At 48.1% G+C, this 25,307-nt stretch overlaps 13 protein-coding genes across 14 annotated transcripts; 6 read left to right on the top strand and 7 right to left on the bottom strand.

Moving 5' to 3' along the window:
• The first annotated feature begins 3 nt into the window (after window positions 1-3).
• FVEG_13462 (L-lactate dehydrogenase) lies at window positions 4-1,398 on the top strand. 2 transcript variants are annotated; one of them, XM_018902832.1, is made up of 3 exons: window positions 4-483; window positions 535-764; window positions 819-1,398. In XM_018902832.1, exons 1-3 carry the CDS (start codon window positions 225-227, stop codon window positions 1,257-1,259), a joined length of 930 nt encoding a protein of 309 aa, XP_018761657.1. In that variant the 5' UTR covers window positions 4-224; the 3' UTR covers window positions 1,260-1,398. The 2 variants fall into 2 exon arrangements, with proteins under 2 accessions (XP_018761657.1, XP_018761656.1); XM_018902831.1 differs by having other exon boundaries at window positions 185-483; window positions 535-1,334.
• On the bottom strand, window positions 1,266-4,080 carry FVEG_13461 (phosphoenolpyruvate synthase). Its single transcript, XM_018902830.1, has one exon. It carries the CDS (start codon window positions 3,968-3,970, stop codon window positions 1,574-1,576), a length of 2,397 nt encoding a protein of 798 aa, XP_018761655.1. The 5' UTR covers window positions 3,971-4,080; the 3' UTR covers window positions 1,266-1,573.
• A 2,004-nt stretch (window positions 4,081-6,084) lies between these two features.
• On the bottom strand, window positions 6,085-6,639 carry FVEG_13460 (hypothetical protein; the record flags this gene model as incomplete). The annotated part of the gene is made up of 1 exon (XM_018902829.1): window positions 6,085-6,639. One exon carries the CDS (start codon window positions 6,637-6,639, stop codon window positions 6,085-6,087), a length of 555 nt encoding a protein of 184 aa, XP_018761654.1.
• Window positions 6,640-7,223: 584 nt separating this feature from the next.
• FVEG_13459 (hypothetical protein) lies at window positions 7,224-9,508 on the bottom strand (the record flags this gene model as incomplete). The annotated part of the gene is made up of 4 exons (XM_018902828.1): window positions 7,224-8,820; window positions 8,875-8,928; window positions 8,976-9,397; window positions 9,455-9,508. The coding sequence occupies 4 exons, from the start codon at window positions 9,506-9,508 to the stop codon at window positions 7,224-7,226; spliced, it is 2,127 nt and encodes a 708-aa protein (XP_018761653.1).
• A 2,762-nt stretch (window positions 9,509-12,270) lies between these two features.
• On the top strand, window positions 12,271-13,638 carry FVEG_13458 (hypothetical protein; the record flags this gene model as incomplete). Its single annotated transcript, XM_018902827.1, has 2 exons — window positions 12,271-12,804; window positions 12,871-13,638. 2 exons carry the CDS (start codon window positions 12,271-12,273, stop codon window positions 13,636-13,638), a joined length of 1,302 nt encoding a protein of 433 aa, XP_018761652.1.
• Window positions 13,639-15,169: 1,531 nt separating this feature from the next.
• On the top strand, window positions 15,170-16,318 carry FVEG_13457 (hypothetical protein; the record flags this gene model as incomplete). Its single annotated transcript, XM_018902826.1, has 1 exon — window positions 15,170-16,318. One exon carries the CDS (start codon window positions 15,170-15,172, stop codon window positions 16,316-16,318), a length of 1,149 nt encoding a protein of 382 aa, XP_018761651.1.
• A 411-nt stretch (window positions 16,319-16,729) lies between these two features.
• Window positions 16,730-17,514, bottom strand: FVEG_13456 (hypothetical protein). Its single transcript, XM_018902825.1, has 3 exons — window positions 17,406-17,514; window positions 17,227-17,350; window positions 16,730-17,176 (listed from the first exon to the last, which is right to left on the bottom strand). The coding sequence occupies exons 1-3, from the start codon at window positions 17,459-17,461 to the stop codon at window positions 17,012-17,014; spliced, it is 345 nt and encodes a 114-aa protein (XP_018761650.1). The 5' UTR covers window positions 17,462-17,514; the 3' UTR covers window positions 16,730-17,011.
• Window positions 17,515-18,369: 855 nt separating this feature from the next.
• FVEG_13455 (hypothetical protein) lies at window positions 18,370-18,777 on the top strand (the record flags this gene model as incomplete). The annotated part of the gene is made up of 1 exon (XM_018902824.1): window positions 18,370-18,777. One exon carries the CDS (start codon window positions 18,370-18,372, stop codon window positions 18,775-18,777), a length of 408 nt encoding a protein of 135 aa, XP_018761649.1.
• Window positions 18,778-19,011: 234 nt separating this feature from the next.
• Window positions 19,012-19,926, bottom strand: FVEG_13454 (hypothetical protein; the record flags this gene model as incomplete). Its single annotated transcript, XM_018902823.1, has 4 exons — window positions 19,012-19,090; window positions 19,143-19,447; window positions 19,499-19,660; window positions 19,714-19,926. 4 exons carry the CDS (start codon window positions 19,924-19,926, stop codon window positions 19,012-19,014), a joined length of 759 nt encoding a protein of 252 aa, XP_018761648.1.
• Window positions 19,927-20,633: 707 nt separating this feature from the next.
• On the top strand, window positions 20,634-20,955 carry FVEG_17526 (hypothetical protein; the record flags this gene model as incomplete). The annotated part of the gene is made up of 2 exons (XM_018906773.1): window positions 20,634-20,817; window positions 20,906-20,955. 2 exons carry the CDS (start codon window positions 20,634-20,636, stop codon window positions 20,953-20,955), a joined length of 234 nt encoding a protein of 77 aa, XP_018761647.1.
• Window positions 20,956-21,303: 348 nt separating this feature from the next.
• Window positions 21,304-21,906, bottom strand: FVEG_13453 (hypothetical protein; the record flags this gene model as incomplete). Its single annotated transcript, XM_018902822.1, has 1 exon — window positions 21,304-21,906. One exon carries the CDS (start codon window positions 21,904-21,906, stop codon window positions 21,304-21,306), a length of 603 nt encoding a protein of 200 aa, XP_018761646.1.
• A 487-nt stretch (window positions 21,907-22,393) lies between these two features.
• On the bottom strand, window positions 22,394-23,071 carry FVEG_13452 (hypothetical protein; the record flags this gene model as incomplete). Its single annotated transcript, XM_018902821.1, has 3 exons — window positions 22,394-22,437; window positions 22,526-22,815; window positions 22,863-23,071. 3 exons carry the CDS (start codon window positions 23,069-23,071, stop codon window positions 22,394-22,396), a joined length of 543 nt encoding a protein of 180 aa, XP_018761645.1.
• Window positions 23,072-24,712: 1,641 nt separating this feature from the next.
• On the top strand, window positions 24,713-25,207 carry FVEG_13451 (hypothetical protein; the record flags this gene model as incomplete). The annotated part of the gene is made up of 1 exon (XM_018902820.1): window positions 24,713-25,207. One exon carries the CDS (start codon window positions 24,713-24,715, stop codon window positions 25,205-25,207), a length of 495 nt encoding a protein of 164 aa, XP_018761644.1.
• Window positions 25,208-25,307: the final 100 nt, after the last annotated feature.

Here is a 25,307-nt window from a genome sequence, read left to right as displayed (position 1 = left end):
GAGCAAGCTTCTAGTCATTGTCACATCAGGTCTTTCGTTGTGGCGTGACGCTTCAATGCTACTCTGACAGTCAGCAATGTGGACCATCAGTACATCATCAGAACACCACAAACTCTAATTACGCCACAATCCTTGCCTGACCCCCAGGGGTTTTATAAATCGCGGCTCATAGTCAAAATGCACAGCGGGGCCAACAATATTACCGTCAATCCAACTGAAGCGCGATGGGCTCAGCATCTCGAGTGGCCATCGTCGGCGTTGGCGAAGTCGGCGGCGCCGTCGCTTACAACCTCACGTTGAATTCTATGGCGAGCGAGCTTCTCCTCGTCGATCTCGACCTGAGCGTCAGAAACGCCCAGATCGAAGACCTCTGCGATGTCACTTACAGTACTAACAGCAGTACGCGTGTACGTCCAGCTACGTACCGTGAGGCTGCTCAGTGCGATCTCGTGGTGATAACCGCCGCATCTAAACACATGCTAGGTACGTGTGCGGTCCATTGCGTGGGGATGTTGACTCACTGTTCTTCCCAAGGCCAGACAACTGTTGACTATACGTCCCGGAACACCTCGATGATACGTGAGGTGATGGAGGCGATGAAGCCCTTTCGAGCTGACACCGTCTTGCTCATCGTGGCAAATCCAGTTGACCTACTGACGTCTCTCGCCAAAGAAATGTCGGGACTTCCTCCATCTCAGGTCATTGGCACTGGTACAGCTCTGGATACCTACAGGCTCCGAGGAATGGCTGCCTCCCGTGCTTTGGTGAGTGGGCGCTGTGACATTTGGACTACCGCATTTCTAATACAAACATCGAAGGTATCTCCATATACTGTGGATGCGTTCGTCGTAGGTCATCATGGAGAACATCAAGTAGTCGTCTGGTCGGCAGCAACCATTGGCACGATCCCCATTGAGGACGTGAAAATGCTGAATGCCATCGACCGCAGTAGGATCGAACTCATCTGCAAGCATCGGTCGAGTCAAATCAGTCTGGGGAAAGGGTCTGCACCTTTTGGAATAGCTTCAGTTGCAGCTAATCTGTGTTGTTCTGTCATGCTGGATAAGCATGAGATGTACCCAGTCAGTCACTTTCAAGAGGAGTATGGATGCTGTCTTAGCTTGCCCGCCGTCATTGGGAGGAAGGGGATCCTCAATACAGTTCCACTATCGATGAACGAAGGTGAGAATGCGGCGGTCAAATCATCGGGGGATTTATTGAAAGCCAGTGTTAAATCAATCCAGCGAGACTGGTGGTGAGCATTTTTGGCGTTTGTATTTATAGTCAATAGGTATAATAATTCCAGTTAAACTTCTTGTATCATGGTTTAAGTAGGATGACTTGGTGAAATATTCAGATGCAAATCAAGTCACCGCAAAACCTATCGACTTCGAGGTCTTGGATATTCTTTTGTAAATATCAACTCGCACTACTGATATCACCAGGCTTGCAAAGAAGATCCTTCCCTCTGAAGGCTCATTAGCGTCCTTCTGCATTCTACCTCACAACGTCAAACTATCGGCTGATGAATAAGATGCACTTTAAACATCACTAACAGTAGCTGAATAAATAATTACAAGCCCTTCTCACTAGCCACTACGTGTTTCATAACCTGAATAAAACTGTCCGGACTGACAGAGATGGAATCAATCCCCGCATTAACCAAGAACTTGGCAAATTCAGGATGATTACTTGGTGCCTCACCACAAAGCCCAATCTTACAGCCCTCTCGGCGAGCTACCGCAATAGCTCTAGCAATCATCCACTTGACAGCCTCATCCTGTTCGTTAAACAAACTCGCCAACTCCCCCGAATCACGATCTACACCGAGGGTGAGCTGAGCCAGATCATTGGACCCAATGGAGAAGCCGTCAAAGTGCTGGGTAAAGCTCGAAGCCAGGATCACGTTGGAGGGGATCTCGCACATCACATAAACCATGAGGCCGTTCTCTCCCCGCTTCAGACCATTCTGCTCCATCATGTCCAGCACCTTTCGGGCTTCCTTGACTGTTCGGCAAAAGGGGATCATGACGATGGCATTAGTGAGTCCCATTTCCTCTCGAACCTTTTTCACAGCGCGGCATTCTAGAGCAAAGCCTTCCTTGTAACGAGGCGAGTAGTAACGCGAGGCCCCACGAAATCCGATCATGGGGTTCTCCTCCTTGAGTTCAAACTCGGCACCGCCTATCAGGCGAGCGTACTCATTCGTCTTGAAGTCGCTCATTCTGATAATGGCTGGTTTGGGATAAACAGCAGAACACAGTGTCGCAAGGCCAGATGCCAATTTATCCACAAAGTAATCAGGCTTGTAAGCATAGCCTGCAGCGAGATTGGCGATCTCTTTCTTGGCTGCTTCATCCTCAAGATGATCAAAGTGGACGAGAGCCATGGGGTGCACCCGAATAGAATTGCTGACCACGAATTCCATACGCGCAAGTCCGATGCCATCGACTGGGAGCCTCCACCAGCGATACGCAGCTGAGGGATTGGCTAGATTCAGCATGATCTTTGTTCGGACGGAAGGAAGGTCGGATATGTTGACCATCTCAGTAGTGATGTCCGAAATTCCATCATAGACAAGGCCCGAATCGCCTTCTGCACATGACACGGTGATATCTTGCCCAGTGTGCAGAACATAGGTTGCGTTTCCAGTGCCAACTACCGCTGGGACACCCAGTTCCCGACTGACAATCGCGGCATGAGAGGTTCGCCCACCGTAGTCGGTGACAATCGCAGCAGCTCTCTTCATCACAGGCACCCAGTCGGAATCAGTAGAGTCAGTAACCAGGATGGAGCCGTCGATAAACTTGTCCCTGTCCGAGACTGAAGTGAGCAGGCAGATGCGCCCAGCAACTGCCTTGTCACCAATAGACAGGCCCGTGGTCAAGGTGTGGCCACGTTCGCCAACCTTGTAGGTCTTGAAGGCAGCCGCGTCGCGACGAGACTGCACAGTCTCAGGTCTGGCCTGTACGATATAGAGTTTGCCAGAAGAGCCATCTCTGGCCCACTCCATATCCATTGGGCAACCGTAGTGCTCCTCAACAAGGCACGCCCATCGTGCCAACTGGAGAATCTCTTCATCTTCGAGAACATGGGACGCTCGCTCAGCTCTGGATGTAGGGACATTGCGAGTTGGTACGCACTTATCCCCGTACACCATCTTGACGGCCTTGTCGCCGAGCTTCTTGCTCAGAATCGGCGACAGCTTCTCATTAGACAGCAGTGGCTTAAAAACATGGTACTCATCTGGGTTGACGGTGCCTTGGACGACATTCTCGCCAAGACCCCATGCAGCATTGATGAGGACGATCTTGTCGAAGCCGCTCTCTGTATCAATCGAGAACATGACTCCTGCGCCACCGATGTCGGAGCGAACCATCTGCTGTATCCCAATGGACAGAGCCACGTTGCCATGATTGAACTTCTTGATATGGCGATAGCTGATAGCCCGGTCTGTGAAGAGCGAAGCATAGCATCGTCTACAGGCATCGAGCAGTGCTTCGCTCCCCTGGATGTTTAGGTACGTCTCCTGCTGTCCAGCGAAGCTCGCGTCAGGGAGATCTTCTGCCGTTGCGCTTGATCGCACTGCAACACTCAGATCATCGACCCCAGCTTTGTCACACAAGTCGCGATAGCCAGACAGTATGGCCTCGGCAGTATCGGCGGGCCATGTCCCACGTAGGAACAGAGTGCGTATGGCGTGGCCTATCTCAGCAAGGGTCTGATGGCCAGATTGCCACTGATCGACGAGTTCATCGATCTTGCCCCGGATGTTGTTGGCGTCGACATAGTGCCAGTAGGCGTAGGAGGATGTTGCGAAGCCTGGTGGCACCGGGATACCCTTTGGTCCGAGGGCTCGGATCATCTCACCCAAGGAGGAATTCTTGCCGCCGACTAGGCCGACATCGTTTCGAGCAAGATGCTCAAAGTCGAGAACCAGAGGCTCGGCGGTCCAGTCGTCACTCATCATTGATACTTGTTTGAGTCACGTGTATCAAGCCTTGAAAATGTGATCGAAAAGCCTGAGTTTTGTTTTGTCTGATAAGCGTGAGGATTCAAGTTTACGAATGTCAAATAAATAAAATTGTTCCAGATGATGGCCATTTTCAGGCTACACCATACATCATCTGATCCATCAGTTGATGTGTCATTAGACTGTCATCTTGTTGTAACTTCACAAAAGCTGTCAATTAATTCCCAGCAATTTAAGTTTCCGTGTGAGACGTTGGGGAACATCATGTTATCCTCAAAGAGGGGTAAGCAAAGTAGCTAAAAGTCGAGAAGCACAGTGATTAATACATTGTAAGATTTGTACTGGACCTGGTTGACTTTCTGACATATGAGTTATCAATGATGCGCCATTACTAAGTGGCTTTTTGTGTATACTGCGAGCCATTTCTCCAAGACACGCAATCTGTCAGTCAGCACTACTATGCAGTGATCCAAGTCAGTAAACAGCTCACATGCCGCTCATGTCGCTGATATGATGCTGATCTGATTTACACTGTGGCTTGAATGCAATGTTCAATCAACTGGTATCTCTAGCATGTGATTTTCACATCGGCCCATCCGGTCCCATCTTCCACCGTCGATTTATATTACTAGCTACTAATAACAGTTGACTGGGCTTGTTGCCTGTACCTAACGTTAGCTGATACTTCGTGTGAAACGCTGTATCGTGCTTTTCCGTGAGGCACAAATCGTTGTGTATAATCAACAAGCCCATCTCTGCTGCTTTGTAGAACGAGACGAAATTACAGATGCCATACCAAAACCGCAATTCATCATCTCTCCTCTTTACACTCTTCTGTCTCGGAGCTCTCACCTTCTTGTCCTCGCTGAACATCTCATCATCTGTATTGGAAGCAACTCTTCCATTCTCTTAAGCCGCAACGGCGACAACCAGAAAGGCAACAGGGTCAGCTTTGCCATAGTCGACAAAACCGGCCATGCCGCCTTCACCAAGGTGTATCCCAGCATGTAAAATTGACGATGGTCGCAAATGCGCTATTGCGGGAATTTGCTAGAGTGAACCACGCGAATTCCTCTGGATCTCCCCCATTGCCCGAAATCCGGCTGGTTGTAAGGTCAAGGATCATGATGGATATACATTGCATAAGAAAGAAAGAAAACGGGACTGGAAATTTATTGGGTCCACCGTCGTATCGTCCAGTGGATATGTTGTCTAGATTGGTACAGAAACTGGTTGTCTTGCCATGGGCGAAGGTGGTCATGATCTTCATGTTAATTGAGATAATGCATGGCTCCGAGGTAGCCCAGTAGCTATTCAAAGTCAGCGTAAACTACAAAGAATCAAAGATGAGTTGTGCTGAACCTAAGGCTTCTGAGCGGCGCACTTCAAAGCTTGCGTATAGTAGTAGGTCCAGTCACCGTTTCGCAAATTGTCTAATTGCATTGCTCCACGGCCTTAAATGTCTGGGACGCCAGAATGGCCTCGAACACGTTGCTGGAACATTGGAGAGGAAGGCGCTTGTGATAGAACAAATTGCGAATTCTTTAAATGTGACCCTGCTACTAATACCCTGCAGTGACTATAAGTTATCTCTTACCTCCGTTCCTAGTCTTTACGAATTGCGGGGCTGGCAGTTGTTCAAGTACTGATGGAAGGGATTGCCGGAAGACGACTTGGAAAGAGGTTGCCTATTACTGGCGTGAAAGACCCATCCCAGAGGAACAGCTGGCCACTGAGCCTCATTCTACATTTTTCACCAGCACTGTCCCTCCTGTTGTCCCCAGCCTCGCTGGCAACTCAGGACCTACCAAAAATGGAAGCCAGTCGATGATACAATGTGGCTCGCCAAAAGGCTTTGTTCTCTTTATTCTACTTGATCAGTCGAGGCTCGTCATGCTAGGGATGGCAGACTTTCAAGGACATAGTAAGCAATTCTAACACGACATGATCTTGGACGAATCTGGAACGTTTATTAGTATCACTAGGAACTTGGCCTCATGCATAAGAATAGTTGATACTTATTGCATCCAACAAATATGGCGTTGTGACCGCAACCGTCAGAATATACATTGTTTGATTAACCTTTGAACTATGTATAGTTCTTGCCGAACTTATACAATACGCTCCGTAGCGAGAAGGAACCCGGTGATGAAGCAGGCAAGAGCCGGTAAGTCCATCACTAAAGACCTTGTCAGGTGCATCTCCAACCACAGCTCTAATGATGCCGTACTAGAAGCATTAGTATCATTACGCCTGATCCTGGCAAGCAGGCCGACTGCCTTGGGACCAAAGATGAGTAGATGACCTGCCGCAAATACAGTTCCAGCCAAGTAAAAGAGAACGACACTCTGTGCCCCAGAAGTAACGATATTCGCGATTCCGCTTGCCAAACTGAGAGTAAAGCTTCCAAAGACAACCTTTGTTCCCCACGGTCCCCAGTTGGTGAACCAAAGCGGCAGCAGTTCATTTGCTTGCGCTCGGTATTGACGTATTGTCCAGCAAGAGAGGAAGGCATACTCGTCGTAAGCGAATTGTAGGCTGACTATCGATGATATGACTGGTAATAGACGGAGCAGCTTGGTTGGTAGAACGAGCGACAAAAGGGATGAGAGTACGATGATTGAAATCAAGAGCCAGGTGATCTGCTGGGACGTTTTGCTGGCCATTGTGTCGCGCTGAGGGATATTATGAACGAAAGAGCGAAATGCGCGGATTCAATTCAGAAAGTGTAATCTATGTGATCAAGTGTAGAAGGAAATATCATTTGCGACACTAAGTCAGACCTCACGGTAACTTTGAGGATACAACCAGCTGCGGGACGTCTTCCTAGATATACTTTCAAAACTGTCTCTTATGTTCAAAACAAGGCGGGGACCCAGTACTAGCTCTGAGTAAGCTGACATGATTCTCGCTGAATCGCGCAATGATTGACGCAGCGCCTCGGACATACAGCATGCTAAAGCCTGAGATAGCGCTAAGATAGAGCCCTTTCAGCTTAAAACCAGTGTGAAATCTAGCCGCGAAGGTGGCTCCCCCAGGTCACATTAAGTGTAACTTTGCCACACCACTATTGACTGTGTTTGTAACTCAACTTAGATGGTCGATTGCTAAAGGCGTAAGGTATGCCACCTGAGGTCGCTTGAGAAAGCAATCTGGATATGTATTACAATTATTATGTTGTGTAATGTATGTTCTCGACATGTAACGTCTAGTCGCATTTTTATGCCCAACTCATTATGCAACTCGAATCCTACACTGCTGTGGCAATCTTCTCCTTGGGCTCAGTGGAGCTGCTATCGGAGACAATACCCTCCTTCTGGGATGACCTCTCCTCTTCAGAGTCATCAGTGACGACCTTCCTGGTCTTACCCCAACCAAAGTTGTCCATGTTGACAACAGCATAAAGCATGACAGCGATGTTGAGAAAAGGACCCAAGAAGACAAAGACAAGGAGACCCAAAATAAACTGTGCCCGCTCAACAAGATTGCGAGGAAGCCAAGTAGCCATGATGACATAGTAAAGAAGAGGAATGATCATGACACCAGCGAAACACATGATCAACCACCAAGGTTGACTCATGAAAGCGACAATCATACAACCAATCGATGCAATGACGAACACGTTGAGAGACCAGGTGAGAACATTGGAGAAAGCAACGATGCGCTCCCACCACTGAGTGTTCCAAGCACAGAAGAGGAGAAGATCGTTGCTAGTCGCACCAAGAGTCCAGCGACGGCGCTGAGAAAGGAAAACGTTCCAGGAGTGAGGGACGTCAGTGTAAGCACGAGCATGAAGAGCCTGGCGCGTCTGAGCGTGAGGGAACGTGACGAGCAATTGGCAAATGTGGTTTCGATCCTCTGAGGCTGTAGCGCGGATACGCTTGAGCATACCGTCCATGTGCTTGGGGAAGTAACCGAAGAGATCGATGAGAACGAGATCGCCACAGGTTTCTTCGCAGATCTTGAGGAGCTGGCAGCATCCAGGAAGACAGGAGACTTTCTTGGTAGCGACGGACTGATGAAGACGACGAAGACCTTGGGCGATGGTGTACTCGGCTGATTGGTAGATGGACCAGAGGTTCCAGTTACCATCTTTGAAGTCGACAGCGACGTAGCCGCATACACCGACAGTGTTGGGGTAGTACGACTCCTTGAGAAGCTCAGTCACACACTTGTCCTCAAAGACTGTGTCGGCATCCATTCCAATGAGATGATCGACATTGTCCATCTTGACCTCGTTCTCAAGCCAGCTAGTCATGGAGTCGAGGAACTCGCGGGAAAAGATGGACTCAGGGTTCTGGGCACGTGTGTTGAACTTGTAGAGGAACGATCGAATGACAATGAGACTGTCACGCTTGCCTTGGTTCTGATCCTTAACGATGCAATAGAACGGAAGACCTTTATAAAAGCCCTTGGAGATCTCGATGTCCATCTGCTGCCCGTCCCAGGCAGTATAAGCGCCACGAATTCTCTTCCTCTGTGTCTGGTGAAGGAAGATATCCTGGTTGAGATAATCACCAGTGGTCTTTGTCATACCCGGACCACGAACACGGCCATCGCAGATCACCATGATGCCCTTCTTGTGGTTCTCGAGACCTGTTTGGTTGACGAGGGAGTCGAGGGAGCGAGTGCACTCTTCGAGAGTCTCGTTGTAGCAGGGGATGACGTAGACCATGTTCTCCGGGGACGAGGGTTTGTTTTGCTCCTCGGGACTGACCCAGTGGATGAGGGTAAAGACGGCGATGGAAGCGATCATGATGCAGTTGAGGACGAGGGGGAAGGAGATGAAGGGGAGGTAGATGTAGTAGTATCTGGGCCAGTACCAACTGGCAAAGATGAACATGAAGCTGGGATATGAGTCAGTATGAGTGAGACGCGTTGAGGTGGAGTGATGAACTTACTTGACTGCAATCAGGCCAGCTGTGAGAACGTATTTCTGAGTTGTAACCTTTCTCCTGCCACGCTTCAACAAGACAGCGTTGCCAACATCATCCTCGGCGACAGTGTCAACTTGGGCTTAGCCTGTTCAGCACCGTCGCTCTTGAACTGAGAAGCAGCATCGCGCTCGGCAGAGGGTTGAGGAACAGGCGTGATCTCATCATCAACTGAAGGAGTAGAAGAGTGACCAGCATCCGAGCGAGAACCAACGGATGTATTATTGCTAATCGAGACAGGAAGACGCGGAATAGGAGCGATGAGATCAGCGCCCTTTGAGCCAGGTCGACTGATCACTGAGGTTCTCTGAGTATCGGTTGTGCTGGATCTCAGAGACGAAGGCTGTGAGGCGCGGTAGCTGTCATTTGATGACGCTTCGTCGGTGAGGTATGCGGGAATAGGTACGACGGGATATTCAGTGTCTGAGACATCAGAACCATTGGAGCGGGTTTTGCCATGGACGATTCGGACGTTGGCATGAACTTGGTCCTGTTTCAGAAGATGTCAGTTGAGGAAGAGGGAAAAGACAGTGTAACAGTGACGAACCTTTTGCTTGCCAATGAGAATGGAACGAGGGGGGTTGGTTGTGAGAGAATCCATTGCTACACTGCAGGCAGCATGCAGAAGAATACAAGAGGCAGAACCAGAGAAGTATGACAGAATGTCGTGAAACACCAAGAAACGAGCGACAAGGTGGTATGAGGTAAACAGAAGTGCATCCGCTGTAATTCAAGGATGAAGAGAGAAATTATCAGAGTTACCAGTTGAAATCATCAACTAAATAACGTAACCCCCCTCATCAAGCGAAGGCCTCTAGGTATAACGGCCAAATTGTGAGCTAGTTGTTAACTGCAGTCGAGACTTGTGGCAAGACCTTAGCTTTGCCTTACCATGCAGGGAAGTAATAGTCTCTCTAACGAAATGATCTAGACATTCAGCCTCATGTCTGGATTGGTTCGGCGTGGCTAGCTGAGAGTTCGACCACCGGGTCGGTGTCCCAGGTGTTGGGAGCCCGATCGCTTGGATAAGGCATCCTAGCGGAGTGTCTACCAACGGTCTGGATCCATGGAGCCGTGCTTCTTTTCTTGGCGAGAAGACCACTCAGTTTAACCTAGGGTACTGTGCTAAACCAGCTGAGGTCAGCAAGCAAAATGTATCGACAATGTGCTGCAGTAAACGAGGTGTCCGTATAGTCCCGGAGGTTGAAGCGTCTAGGCTGTACGTCACGTTCAAAAAGGAGATGTCTTAGAGAGACGTTCTTCTTTTGGAAGTTGAGCAGGGACCCTGGCCAGAGGATATGCATAAATATTGGGTTGAGGCTCAGATTTAAGACAAATAAAGACTGATCGAGACTGCCAGGGTGGACATGGTTTAGTCGCACTGCGGTGGTGAATGATGAATCAACCGAACAGATTGTCCCAGGCGACAAAAATACCCCTGCTGACGATCGCTTACGCTGGTAATCCCTGAGTTGACATTACGCAACGCGATCATTGATCCGTACGTGCAATCTCACAGAGGAATCCAGAGAGCAATCAACACTCACAATGTTACCGCTTCTCTGAAACGAAACGATTAAGATCTCCAGGAAATCTCTCTCTCGGCAGTTGTTCTAGATTAGCGCAACATTGCGGCTGAGCGGGAAGCAACAATCATGAATCATCGGGGCTTTACTGAAATTGCTTTTCCCCCCAAAATGGTTCCAGGATCTTATAGTTCATTTACCTCAACACACTGGGCTTAATATGGACGCAGCTATCCGTAGATCTGAATCAATAGTCTGTGCCACTAAACCAAACTAAGAATCTGGCAAGCGATCTCAAAATATCTACCGACCCTTCTAGTTGCACATTGTAGCCCCTTTCATAATCCATCCAGGCACCAAGGGGCATTGCGGCATGGGCGTAGTGCCACGGCGGATCAATAAGCTTAAGCTCTTGGCGCATCTCAACTGTTCGGACGCGATAAACGTGGGAGGCCTGAGCCTCATGGGAAACATGTCGAACCGAAGTCGCTTCATATTTAGCATTTTCTAGGTCAGTCTAGAGCCAGCAAAGACCAGAACCCATCAAGATCAGCCGATATTGTTGCTCCTCTCACAAAATCGATCATCAGTGCGCTCCAATTCTGCGACAACAACAACCAAGTTTTCATTCAGCCTCATTTCGCCACTAATGGGAATAATGCGGTAGTTAATGTCGCTCACCCATGTCAACCCGTCCGCTAATTGGGATTTAACACCAACCAAAAAGAGGATCAAGATAACAAATCTTCCCGTGTCTCATAAGTTCCCGCTTTCCCGTTACACAGCGTGGAGAAGACTCAATTCACAGGAAATGAATTCATGCGGCTTTTCTTTTTGATCTTATTGTTCTTTTTTCTTCACACTTCGGCTTCCGCAACATGGGCTAAATGTGGATGGATTCATGCGGCACCCTTGCTTCTCGTACCTTGCTTGGCAAAAGTCCCGACAGAGCCGTGTGTTTTATTTTTTTCAGCACGGGCTGGCATATCCCTGACCCTGTATTTTGCTCACGGGAGGATCTATCGGTCTTGATAGCTGGTTCCAGGCCATTGGATACTGTACTCAGCGTCAATGGCAAGCGATTTACATGGGGATGCAGAGTAACCTGATAGAAGAAGAGATTAATCGCTCGTTGAGGTTATCGCGTGGATCGGTCTAGAGCCCAGAATTCAACTACCGGATTAAAGAAGAGATGATTCCCATTATCATTGGCTTGGAGGAATCAATAGTCTCCGTCACTTCTCTGATTGATCTTCAGCTCCCCAAATATTCAGGAACGTTTTACAGTCCTGCATGGTTGTCCAATAAACAAGTTTCTCCTGTCATCCTGGTACGGTGTTTCCCGTATGTCTCTGTTATTGCACCCGCCGATCGGCCGACCAAAGAGATGCTGATGTTCATAACTTGGAAGTTTGCGAAAAGGTGGCTTCAGAAGAAACGAGGCTCAACTGAATTGTTTCAATCCACACCGTCAGCCATCTAGACTTAGTCCGAACCAGGATTGGGACTTCAGTGGAAACGTTCAGTTGGGTCCAAGCTGATCTGGCTCGTTGGCGCTGCAGTGTGAGGCGTTCGCAGTAATACGGTCGAGGAGGTCTAGACGGAGTGTTTTTCGCGCGTTTTCATGATGCGCATAATTCAATATGATGAGTGTACATAAAAATCTCGCAAGTCGTGGGCTAGGCCTTGAAGGGAGAATACTTAAGATGTTGGGTTTGAACAGCCGTAATATCGGATGGTTGATCACCATTGAACCTTTTTCATCTGAAATCCTCGCTCGGCTTTGCCTTATCTCTTGTTTTCTCTCTTTCAGTCAACCTTTGAAGGACTTCTCAAGATGGAGGACTTCACCGGCATGCTCACTCCTTCAGACTCTCTCTCTTCATTCCCTTTCTATCCAGTCACTCCTCCTCTAAGCTCCGTCCCCTCAGAGACAGATCTCAGTCTCAGAGTCTCTACCGATGTCACTCCGGACGATACCCCTGTGGTAGCAGTCGTTGGAGTCGGCTACGTCGGAAGACATCTCGTCAGCTCATTCTCGTCAAAGTATCAAGTCATCGGCTTTGATGTTTCTGAGAAACGCATTCACGATCTTCGACAGGATTTCAAGGACAACGAGAACGTCACCTTTTCGCGAACTCAGAATGACCTTATCGCTGCTACGCACTTTCTCATCTCAGTGCCTACACTGTTGCGACCTAACAAGACTATCGACTCTTCATACCTTCGTGATGCTCTCCAGATGGTCGGTCAAGTTGCTCGTCGGGGTTCGACTGTTGTTATTGAGAGCTCTGTTGCTGTTGGTATGACCCGTGAGTTGGTCGGGCCCATCGCCACGAAACTTGGTCTCTTTGCTGGCATGTCGCCAGAGGTACGTGACACCTTCAGCTATCAACTGTCTTTTACCACCAGGACGTTTACTAACCCACAACTTCAGCGCGTCGACCCAGGCCGTACCGAACCCCCAGTCAAGTCGATCCCCAAAATCATCTCAGGACTTGACGATATCCTCCCCGGCTCTCTTGATGCTATCAACTGCATATACTCCACCGTTTTCGACAACGTCGTTACTGTTTCTAAGCCTGAGGTTGCCGAGATGATGAAGCTGTACGAGAACTGCCAGCGTATGGTCTGTATCGCGTACGCCAATGAAATGGCTGATGCGTGTATCCCCCACGGCATCGATCCCTACGAGGTCTGTTCTGCAGCGTCTACCAAGCCATTTGGCTATAAGCCCTACACCCCTGGTGTCGGTGTCGGCGGACACTGTATTCCAGTCAACCCGCACTATCTTCTTTCCAACAGTTCATTTCCTTTGCTTGAAGCTTGTTCACAAGCCATGAGTGACAGGCCCGCCAAGCTTGCCCAGCGCCTCATTAAGTCACTCCCCATCACCGAGCGTCGCTCACGTGTACTGGTCGTTGGTCTTGGTTTCAAGGCTGGTCAGTCTCAGCTCGACAACTCACCTGGTGTTTCTCTTGTTCGAGAGTTAGCTGTTTCGGGTGCTCGGATTGACCTCACTTGGGCTGATGCCCTTGTAAAGCAAGAAGCTGTGCCTCAGGTTCCTCGTCTTGGGGAGCGTGATTGGAACAAGAACTTCTTGAAAACATTTGATGTCATTGTTGTCGCTATGAAACAGCACAACATGGACTTTTCACTACTAGAAAAGCTGGAAGGCGTTCGCGTTGAGAGATGGTGCAAGTGATTGAGAATTTTGTGTTTTGTGCGATTGTTCTGTTGGCTGGTGTAAAAATAGATCAATTTGATATTCGTTCTGTCGCAAGATAATAGCCTAGAGTAATACATATCTTGACATTCTTCTCATTCCGCAGCATATTCGATATTGTTCACTTGGTCAATTGACTCATTCTGCTTCCGCCTCTCCAAAAATCACGACCCAGGCCACCTCTTGTCGAACCATAGTCGTGCTCGCTCTCCTATTTTCACGTTCAACTTGTGTATGACTTGTCGCATCATGCCGCGTCTCGAACTAAGCATAACTATACGAAACTTGATCTCGCTAAATTTATTGAGAAAAGTGATGTGTTGAATTGTGAGCCGCTCTCCGTATGGAAGCGGATGTTGGTGTTGTATTGGTTACACGTCATTCTTGGTCGTCTTGGCCTCCTCCTGCCAATTTCCGGTCAGTCTGCTACAGTTCAGCCCCTGTATTTTTGTTAGTATGTGACAGCCCCACCCTTTAAGCCAGGGTATTTTATAAAAGTTTATAAAATAGCTATATTTTAACTTTAAAATACATATAAAATATAAATTTATATAGAGATTAATATCTCATTACTTTTTATAAGTTAAAATAGAAATATCAAAAGATATTTAAGTAAAATTAAGTCAGATCCTTGTTAGCAGGTACCCCGCTAGCAAAAAAAAAACAGGAGTTAGAGTGTATTCAGGAGAAGCGATATCAGATACGCTAGTAACTTGATAAGATAACAATAGCGCTTTTTGTTGACGTTCAGGGTAAGCGACGAGAATTAACAGTTCAGCATGAGTATAACAAGACAGCCAGCCAATTCAGACTGTCTACAAATAAAACTAAGTTTTGCAAAAAAGCTCGATAACTGGGTCAAGCTGTAGGAAAGGGCGATGATGAGAGCGCAATGTTATATAGGTCTAGGCTGAGCGGTGATGCATCGATAACCTAAGGAGTTTAAGCATAGTTTAACTCTCTGTAGCAAAACGCGCCACTCAGTATTGTGGTGTAGACCGTTGAATGTCTCAAAACAAACTTGATTCAATCCATCGGTACCTGCAACATGTTTCAGTGGGCATGCACATGCCTCAAAACAATTCTCGGTAAGAAAATGGCATCTGCTCAGATGGCCGACCACCAGTCTTGAAACAGTTGTTAGTGGCGTTAGGCCATTTACCAGCGCAAGCATCACACGCAGGTTTCTCCCCTCAGTATCAATTATCGCCAAGAACAAATGGGCTTCCTTGGCCTTTACTGCGTGCTCCGTTCCGTACTTTCGCATTCGCTACTGAGCCGTTCCCAAAGCGGCATAAGTAATCGATATTCATGGATCGTTAGTCGCAGTCGTTCGGTGCTAGAAACGACGCTATCGATTCTTGCATTGCTCATCTCAGTCTAATATCAGATGTGACCCTCCATCAGCCTTGGTTCTTAAACTTAATCTGCCCGTTGACCATGTCGCATTGATGCACGACGATCATAAAAAAGCATGGGGATTTTACAAAACCTCGTTGTTTTCGCGCTCATGGCAGTGACGAGAGCCAAAGACAATGCGACTGAGACGAAGCCAGAAGACTGGGAGGCTGGCCAGTGCGATTGCTACCTGACAGACGGCATTGAACCAGAATATTACACCCACCATCGGTTCTGGGACTTTAGAAACCTCGGAGACTACGCTGGAATTCCCGACACGATCGCTGGAGAGAATGCATCCGCTGAAGCCGACGTCACGAGCAAATACTTCAAGAAAAAAGAATGGAAAGACTTTTGGGCCATTCAAAGCTGGAGCAACCGAAGAAGTCACGACACTCTGGCATACGGCGCCAGATTCCCCATGGTCAACTCTGCAAACAACATTTACATCCGGATCAACCCAGACAAGAACCCCGCGTCAGAAACATACCTCTCCATGCGAACGAGTCGACAACAAGACTTTCAAGTCGCATCTGAGTTTGACTCAATTGATCGCTTCCAGTTTCTCTCCATCAGATTCCTCGGTCGCGTGAGAGGTGCACCCGGCGCTTGTATGGCGATGTTCACGTACGTCCCCGCCGACGAGATCAAGAACGTGCAAGAAGCCGATATGGAAATCCTGACCCGCGAAGACTACGATCGGGTTCATTACACGAATCATCCAGGTTACAGCATCGAAGGCGAAGTATATCCCAAAGCAACGCGCAACACAACACTCCCCGATAATCTCAAGTGGAACGAATGGGTAGAGCATCGCATGGACTGGACACCAAGCCAATCAATCTGGTACGCCAACGGCAAACAAGTTGCCAACATTTCCTTCCAAGTACCCCGCGATCCATCTCTCATGATCTTTAATACCTGGGGAGATGGAGGCGTTTGGACACAGAATATGACGACGGGTGAAGAGGCGTACATGGAGATGCAGTGGCTTCAGTTGCTGTACAATACCAGCGATACATCTGATAAGCGCAAGAGAGATGATAAGGGCCCGAAAGGGAGGTTTTTGAGGAAGAGAGGGGATGAGAATGTTTGTAGAATGGTGTGTAGTATTGATGATGAGGATGGCGCTGGGGTTGTGACGTGGCTATTGGGGAATAGTACGGCGAGTAGTTTATTGGCGGAGAGGAGTGTTGGTGCGAGTTTTGGGGGGTTGATAAGTTGGGTTTTGGGGTTAGTGGTGTTGGCGAGGTGGATTTAACTCGTGATACTCTGCTTTACTTTTAGAAGAGTCATATTGAGCGATTTTCATTTTTATTTAATCAATTGTCTGAGTCTTGAGGCTGGTGGAGTCTGGTGATGTTGGCAATCATCATGGGGCCAAACACGTTTGAGGTTGACGCCACGAACGAGTCACCTGAGCCCCGCAAACGTTGGCGACGATCAACACGATACGCAAGCCGATCAAATACTGGTAAGGCTGTTGGTCTGATAAGTTGACAGCCAGAACGCGATTGATTATGAGATAATGTGTTCCTGGGCAGTGACGAAACGAAAGATCGATCAATGCCCCGTCGCCGCAAGCAGAAACAACTAGATGATGTCACTGGCATTCAAATATCTTGCTGCACTGAAAACAGGACGGATTCATACATATTGGCCTCAGTGAACTGTGGATATACAAAAACTTGGGTCCTGGTATGGCATTCCGGTAACTATCTGAAGGTTGCCCATTCCATGAGCGCTCGCAGTACGTGACCAGCCCTTCTCTCACGATACCACCATCGATGGTTGGCTGCTTCGTGGTAAGTCTTCGACCCGAAGACTCGCGGTGATACGAGGTTTATCAACACCTCCGGTTCTCGCAACAAGGACTGTCGTTTCTCGATCTGCCATATGCAGACCAGATACGTGAGTGCGCCGGAGTCCTTCGTCACCTTTTCCGGGCAGATTCTCACGCATCTATCGGATAACACGTCGCGTCATGCCCAGCCCCAACTCGATCATCAGTCCAGCCTAAAGACGTTCCATAGATCTTACACTTGCTCTTCCAATCAGCACCATTAATCGTCCCGTTCTTATGCTCATTACACGTCCCAGTCTCGCTGTCAAATTTCGCCTGGAAACAGTTTCAGTTATACTCAGGAGTAAAGACGACAATAAACTCACGACATCCTTGTAGTATGACTGGCAGACCTCTTTGGTGACATCGGGATTTGTCATCCACCAAGCATCACTGGCGTTTTTGATGTGAAGGCAGCAATTATGCTTGCTGAGATCCTTTGCGTCTTCTCTGTTGGAACGAGTTAGTTCAACGGCTCAGTACGGAATGGAGAGGGTGATCATACGACTTGACGGCTCCGATGAGGAGGACGGAAAGAACAAGGGACTTGATGGTCATCATGGTGATTGATAGTGATTGTCTAGTGTACCGAAGTGAACAATGTTGAAGGAGCTGGTTCAAGATGGAACATTTATTCTTGGTTCAGTTTGACCGCCTTTAACCCTGGTAATAAATCAGCAGTTATTCTTCCAGCATTGACCAAGCACGATATTCTCCAATGAGCACTGGCTTCGATATTGACTTGACGTCGAACCCCCAGTTTTCATCTTACTCGATGCTACGCTGCAAACTCTATGACGTTGCAAGCCTCTCCGGCCTTTTCGGCCGATTCGCCTCAATCAAGTCTGGGGCTGACATGTGTACAGTGTTTGGCTGGATTTCATGATGGTGCTCACCGCCACGTTGGACAGACTGCGCGTAGCATCCCGCCACACATGCTAGAAGCTAAAAGACCGAAGGACAAGAACTGGTGAAGTATCAATCGTTTCGAATACTGTATCTATGACGATGATAGAAATACCCTGCTATGTTCAGTAAAAAGTAGGGGCAAAGATCGCGGGCTCAAAGGGAACTTCAGGCCTTAGCGCAGATTCGGAGAACCCACCATAACAGATACCGCGATCGAGAATTAAGGTACAAAGGATGGAGCTGAAAAGGATATGGATTCAAGCACTATACTGGGTTGAAGTGAAGCTGAGCATGAGAATACGCTCTGTTCTTTGTCCAGGTCAAATGCTTTCGAAGCCCCAAGCCATGAACAAACGATGCCAAGTGAACAGCTGGTGTTTATTCTGCTGAGAACTACGAGAACAAAGCATTGCCTTATAGAACAATCAATACCTCATTTACACTATATAAGTCTTCCCAACTCTGTGATCGATCATGGTTCAGCAGCAACTTTTACAAACGCCAATACTTACCATCAAGCATCTCAGCTAAGAGAATTACCACCAACATCACGGCCACCAATGGATAACTACACCAACGACTTGAAGTGCACTGAGTGCATTGATCTCGCCGCAAACGTCGCTGATCTCCAACATGCTCTCAGCATTACCAGAATTGAAATCAAGCGCCGAGAAATAAAAGCCACGGCGCCATTTCAATTCGACAAGAAGGATATGAGAATCATCAAGCTAGAGTCCTGCGTCAATGAAGCTCAAGAAGCGGAGATCAAAGCTGCTGAGGCTGCATACGAAGAATGTAAACGACATCTGGAAATTCTAAAACGTCTTGACTGTAAGGATCTGACGGCAAAGAAAGATGAGTGTGTTAAGCTTGAGAAGGATCTTGAGGTAAGAAGGGAGCAAGTATATGATGCTAAGAGAAGGCAGTTGGAGTATCTGGTGAACATCCGCTATGCAGATGATGACTGAGGAGAGTAAGGATATTTAGTTGCAAATTCTATATTAAGCGACTCTGAATACCGTTTGTCGAGTATGATACTGTTTATGAGAAAAATGATTGTGACGTCGAAATTTGTGTAGATAAATCGGCCTGTTGATCGCCAGAAGCTCATGTCTAAATCGAGATCCTTCTCTACCCCTTGAATTGAAAGTGAAGTGAACATTCTAATATCGAAGGAATATCTGGAATCAACATTCCCATTTCTAAGCGCTGCAAACACCACTAACACAGTTCGAGGGCTTTTGGCACGGGACACTTGAGCTGCAAGACCATCCCTGGCACCTAGCAAGACTAATTAGCATCATAACATGTCATTCTTCATCGGATCACTTACCCCCAATTGCAAGCCTTGTCGCTGCAGACACCATCAGGGGACAGACAGGTGAGGCCGCTGTTGCATAGCTTGGTCTGACCATCGCACTTGGCTCCCAAACCACCAGTGCTGCCAGAACCACCACCTGAGCTACCGCCAGATCCACCGGATGTAGGAGGCCAAGATGCACCCGGGGCAGCATACTGGGTGTTGACCCTACCTGTGAGCTCCCACTGAACTCCCTTGATGACATTGTTCTTGTCGCCGTTGGGATTTCCGTGAATGTTGGAGTAGGCGTCGATCATAATGTCGATGGATGCTGGCGTCTACACGGACTTATCAGTTGCGATTCATCCCAAGATCCTCGTGTGACTTACTCTGACCCATGCATCATCGAAAGAATCGCCAATGTACATAAGCTGACTCTTACCAGTGGCAGGGTCCGTGACCCTTGCTTCTAGACCACAATACTTCCTAGTCTGCTGTCTCCAGGCATCAGGGTTGGAGTTATACGTGGCACCTCCCATTGCCTTCAGAGACTGTGAAACCGTAAGTAGGCATTCAAGAAGGATATTAATCTGTAATGGCTTACGGGAGCAAACACAGGGTCTGAGTTGTAGTACTTGTAGCCGCACCAGCTTTGTCCGTTGGTTGAGTCCTGGCCCGTGGAGGCACGGTACCATGAGCCGATGCCGGACTGAGGACCGGAAAAGAAACCAGAGGGAACGTTGACGTTGTAGATATCTGCGACTACTGGTGTCGCGATGGTTCCAACCATCATTGAAAGGGTGAGGAGGGAAGGCATGGTGGATGAAGTTTGGGAGGAGTCGAATGATTCTGCAATGGTAGAGAGTGAGGTTATTGACTGATGGTGATCAAGCTATCTGCTTGGGTTTACTCATAGAGGCTTCTCAGCCTTTTAATCGATATCGTAAAAACCGACTGAGCGTTCAGGAGCAATAATATTTGTCTCGTGTTGATGGCAGATTATGCGCTAGCTAGAGTCTAACGCCGAATATGAAACTCCGTACCTGGTTCAGCTGCCGAGAGTGGATTCGTACACCCAATGGCTCGCTATTACTAGGTCTCGCCACAAAAGATTGTCTGATAACTTCCCATTATTGTCGGCCGGTTCATCCGGACTCTATCGCCGTGCCAGAATGAGCAGGTCGTAAATGCAAGAGGGTCGTTACTTACAACCTTTTGGGTAAATTGCAAAGGTTTCACGCCTATATTGAAGGATCGACATGGTCTAGTCGATTACGGTGGCCAATAAGAGTCATTGAATATCTCACATAATTGGGGCACTATCTGCAAAGAGGAACTTGTGAGAATAGCCGAGGACACCTCCATCGACACTTTCTGGGCTCATGTCTCTGGAAACGTTCCCTAAGCAGATGTTCGAGTACAGCATTATTGCCAGGCCAATGGAAGAAGGTCTATCTCGAGGAATGGGGAGTTGATTCGCAAAAGTACGATCAGAAGTCGGCATTTGTCTCGGATGTGATTAACATGAACTCTGTTGGCCTGCCTAACATGTACTGGCAACTCCTTCCCCCATCGTCTGGAGGCTACAGTTACAACCCCAACAATGATTCTGGTGATCCTTTTGGTATCTATACTAACTCTGGGGTCCATTTGGCGGGCCCGATCAATGGGGCTACCTCATCGGGGGCTGCTCAAGACTGGACTGGCAGTATGTAGTAGATGTCTGACATTGCCAGTACTAACGGCTAGGATGTGGATTTGCAGCACGCATTTCATTTGCATGTATGCTCTACTAGGAAGAGTGGAGAGGCAATGGGTTACTGCTGCAATTGAAGACAAGGAATAGGAAGAGTTTATAGTAGTACTTATCGCTTGCGATTGACAGGAGATCTGCTAAGAAATCCATGCGCGATAGCCAATTCCGGAGACCCATTGTCAATCATCAGCTTACACTATACAAAGAATAATTAAAGCGATGGTAATCTTTCATTCGATTTAATGGTGAGGGCTATTCCATTTGGATACAACTCAGTAGTCTCAGCTCTATTGTCTGTTACGAGCTATAAGAAAACATGGGTATATTGTTTCCCTTGAGAATCTTACAGACTGCGAACAGCTGCGTTAGAGAAGCCCCTGAAATCCACTCATACCAGTCTTCTCCCTGGGCCTTGGGGCTTTCAACTGAGGCATCCGTCTAAGCACTCAGGGCAGGCTCCAAGTCGGTCTGCGAAGCATCCGGTTCTCTATACTGCTTCAGAAACTCAAGTCTCTTTACAATCTTGATAGGCAGTCGCTCATCTTCAGCTACGGCTTCTCGCCTAAATAGACGTCGAGCATACCAATCCATACGACGTGTATAATGACCGTTTTTCAGAGTCATGCGTGGCCGACCTCTCTGATGATATAACTCTTGGTATCTGTTTTTGACCATCTTCTCCTGCTCTTTCAGCTTCTCATTCTCGCCAATATTTTTCAGGAGGCATACTAACCAATGCTCGGGGATGAGTTGAATCCCTGGGTGACGGGCCAGTATTGAGATCTCCTGCTCTGTTGGGAGTGAAGAGTCTCCTGTACGAATAGCATCTGCTTCCTGGATGATCTCAGATTGTAGGAGCATCAGGTGGTCGATCTGTTTGCCGATAGTTTCCTTGAACTCACGGTTTTCTCTGTCTACCTTGACGCGGAGCTTGTAAACCTGAGAGAGATCTTCTGCAAAGGTGGATGCGCGTTGGTCACAGTCATGTCGCAGTTTGGACATGGACTTATTGCTTCGAAATGGCAAGGACTGGTTAGACATTCTGGCAGTTATTTGATCGGATGGTGTTTAATATCCTGGGCTGTATGGAGGTGGTAGGATGTGACTGAGCGTTGACGTTGATTGCTTGCGTCGTTGGTTGGTGTTAGTGAGACGGGTGAAGCTAGTGTATTGGGGGCTAAGAAATCGGGATTCGGCTGAAACTGGAAATCCTTCGATATTTATCCAAGAGCAGCAAGTGAGGCGAACAGAGAGACATACAAGAGACCATTGAACAGAATGAGCTCCCCGTGTCGGATTTCGCAGGCTCGACTTGATTAATCTGAACATCAAATGTTCTTCTCGAACAGATGTTGACAAAGAGTCTGACCGAGTGCCATTGTGCGGAACAATGTTGCATTTGCAGATGCCGTAGGGGGGATTTCGGCCGAAGCAGCCCTGTAGAGTCCACTATAGGGCGCTACCCACTGAGTGACTGACCTGTACAGGAGCTGATTCGCCCATCACAAAGTTAGTTGTTCAATTGCGCCTATGTGTCGCGCCAACTTGTTGCCTCGGGGAGCAAAACGGGGTCTGGACTTTAAATTAGGATATAAGGTTTTTTAGTAATTGTATGAATTGTGTCAAGTTCACGCCATTTCTTGCCCTCCATCAGACATACTATCGTTACAACCATTTTCTCTCATGGGATCCAAGCTGGCCAACCTCTCCTCATACGCACCCATGAAATGTTCACATGACCTCTTCAGCTGCACATTAGGAAAAGACGGCGCTTCAAACTCCAGAATCTCATCAATGTCCCTCGTAAGTTTCTCAATATCATTAACCGCAGCGATCATTCTCTTTGTTGCAATACCCAGGATATCCAACTTGTTGAGGGCCTCCACAGCTTGTCTGTACCCAACTTCGTGCACCTTCTTCCCATTTGGCGTGGGTTCTGGCATGCGCGCACTGCAGGTCGTCAGTGAGGCCCACGATGCATCTTTCTGTGGCCTTACATTACCAGGAGGAACAGTTTGAGACATGTCACCTGCATCCGCAGATCTGGCATGAGATCGGCTGGATTTTGGTTGAAAAGTGTCATAAGCGTCGCGGGTGACATCGGCTGAGGCGGGGATATGCTTGTCAGCTTCAGCTTCTTACTCAAGCTGGTGCTTGGAGAAGAGGGGGTCGACGCCCTCTTTCGAGATGAAGCGAGTGTCGACATGGCACGAATGCAGACAGCTGGTGAGTAAGTTTTCTCAATGGAGCATTAGATCCTTACTTATAATTCCTCTTCTAAACCTGTTTTGATCTCATGGCTGGTGGTTACACGAGTAGGCTATCTCGATACCCTGCGATCTTGTCTCTGCACATCGTGGAGAGAACTTCAACATGGTCCAAGGTTTTGAGCAAGTCATACTAGTGAGATATGGGTGGTCCACTGCAAGAAGCCGTTTACGGGCCGCAGTTCCAAAGCTAATCGGGTCGGATGACTGTTCTTCATTGGGGGAAGTTAGCTGGCTCCAACGGTGCTAAGTAAGCATAATCCTGTAGAAACGAGACACTGGGTGGACTCCCCCACCTCGTGGCACTGAGCACTACCTCATGGCTGGTACAGAAAGCGAGACTTGTGTCGCTTGAAATTACAAAAGCTCGGTCCTGTGCATCTCTTGGCGAGTAACACGCCTTCTAGCCGGGCACTGTACTTCGCGCTGTCACTGCGTATGCAGCTCTTGTGTGGCATTGTCACGTTTTCTCCGCAAGATATCGATATAGAAAAGTGATGAGATATGTCTCAGATGCACGATCAATGGTCGCACATATCGTCACGCTGGATTGAGTACCTTTTTTATGGGCGGGCCGGCTTGGGACGGGTAATTAGTTACCAATCAAAATATCATCCCTCACCGAATCAACCCAGACACGCATCAAACTAGGATTGCATTCAGGGAATTCTTTTTATGTGGCCCTCGACGAATGACCGATGCAGATGGTCCGCTCACCAGTCAGAGAACCAGCCTAACCACAGTGTGTAAACCTCCGAGGAGAGAGACACTACGGGAACTGGGAATATGAGCGCAGTTGTGAGCGCAGGAAAAAGTTCGCAGGGCGGGGCTCTAAGACACAGCTGAACTGCTCGGCCAGGGTTTCCCATCTTAGTAATGCCGTTGCCTCTCGTGGCTGGCTGGTCAGTGGCGGTGAGGACATGTGGCTGGACTGGGATTGCTCGGAATCACGAGTTGCCGATGCAGTTGGGTAACACAAGACTCATTCTTTTCTCCATGATGCGCCCGCCGGCGTGCGAGACAACATCGATACATCCATGGTACTTGTAGTGGTACGAAGTACAAAATGTACCCAGATATGAACCACGTTACACACGAACTCCCGGGGGCTGAGATCATTTTCCGTGGTAGACTGGTTTCAAATCCTGAGATCCAGTATCAAGGCAAAATCTAAACAACTTTTCCAGGCTGGTCATTTGGATTTTCTGAGTGGGTCTTATACTGGAAATTCAGTTGGTAGTGACGGGGAAGGCTTGAAAGTTCTGCGTTGATAAGAGACGATTGTTGAAGATTGATCACTTACAGAAAATGATGGCTAAGAACTACCATCACTCCCGCGCAGCGACAATAGCGATTGAACTATGATTACCAACCGTGATTATAATGAGAACTTAGCTGATGGAACTGTGATTAACTATTATTCCGCATTGCTCTTCATCACTCTGGCATGCCTTGACACTGAACCTAGCCCTGCACAGAAAGCAATACAAATTTCCGAATTTGACTACTTAGTCTGATGCAAACATCTACGCTCCATACTTCCTCAGTTTCATCAGTTCCAGAATACTACTCTAAAAGCAATGAGCACTAATCAAGCACCCGCAGTTTCACAATCCGCCGACCCTGATCGCCAGGAATGGGTAGCCGCAATGGCCAAACACGCCAAATACGAGGCTTTTCGTCACAGAATGCACAATTTCGTCACAAATATGGAAACCATGAGAGAGTCTCTGCAAATCAACTCCCGAATCGCTGGCTCCGATACTGACGCCGGAAGAGGTATGGCGGCGTTGAGTCAGCAGATGCTCGAGAAGACCGACAGGATCAAGAAGGGTTTCACGAAGCTCGACGGTTTGTACGCAGATATTGGTCGCAGAAAACCGCTTATCGAGGCGCATCTCGAACCTGGGGCGAGTTCTGATGATGAGCCCTCTGCCCAGATACGCGTAGCGTCGGACCTTTTGAACGGGTTTGCACGAGGTATTGATGTGATGGACCGGATGTGGGATAGCCTGATGGCTTGCTCGAGACGGGCTCAGATGTATCTGAACATGGCCAGGAATCAAGGTCGTTGATCCTGTTCACAGCTGCTCATGCTCTATCAGGCGTTAGGCTTAGCACTATCACGATCCTTTACAGACAAGACATTATTAATAATACTATTCAACGACCCCT

This window comes from Fusarium verticillioides, chromosome 8 (assembly GCF_000149555.1).
Source record: "Fusarium verticillioides 7600 chromosome 8, whole genome shotgun sequence".
Lineage (NCBI taxonomy): Eukaryota > Fungi > Ascomycota > Sordariomycetes > Hypocreales > Nectriaceae > Fusarium > Fusarium verticillioides.
The sequence above is the reverse complement of the archived record's forward strand: the minus strand, read 5'-3'. Positions and strand labels throughout refer to the sequence as shown.

What these genes read in the sequence shown, in the direction of transcription:
- FVEG_13456 (XM_018902825.1), bottom strand. Translation starts at nt 17,461, where the DNA reads ATGATGACCATCAAGTCCCTTGTTCTTTCCGTCCTCCTCATCGGAGCC. An exon ending in CTCATCGGAGCCGTCAAGTC is followed by an intron (nt 17,351 to 17,405) that starts GTATGATCACCC and finishes TCGTTCCAACAG; the next exon opens with AGAAGACGCAAAGGATCTCA. An exon ending in AGTCATACTACAAGGATGTC is followed by an intron (nt 17,177 to 17,226) that starts GTGAGTTTATTG and finishes AACTGTTTCCAG; the next exon opens with GCGAAATTTGACAGCGAGAC.
- FVEG_13461 (XM_018902830.1), bottom strand. Translation starts at nt 3,970, where the DNA reads ATGATGAGTGACGACTGGACCGCCGAGCCTCTGGTTCTCGACTTTGAG.
- FVEG_13462 (XM_018902831.1), top strand. Translation starts at nt 225, where the DNA reads ATGGGCTCAGCATCTCGAGTGGCCATCGTCGGCGTTGGCGAAGTCGGC. An exon ending in CGCATCTAAACACATGCTAG is followed by an intron (nt 484 to 534) that starts GTACGTGTGCGG and finishes GTTCTTCCCAAG; the next exon opens with GCCAGACAACTGTTGACTAT.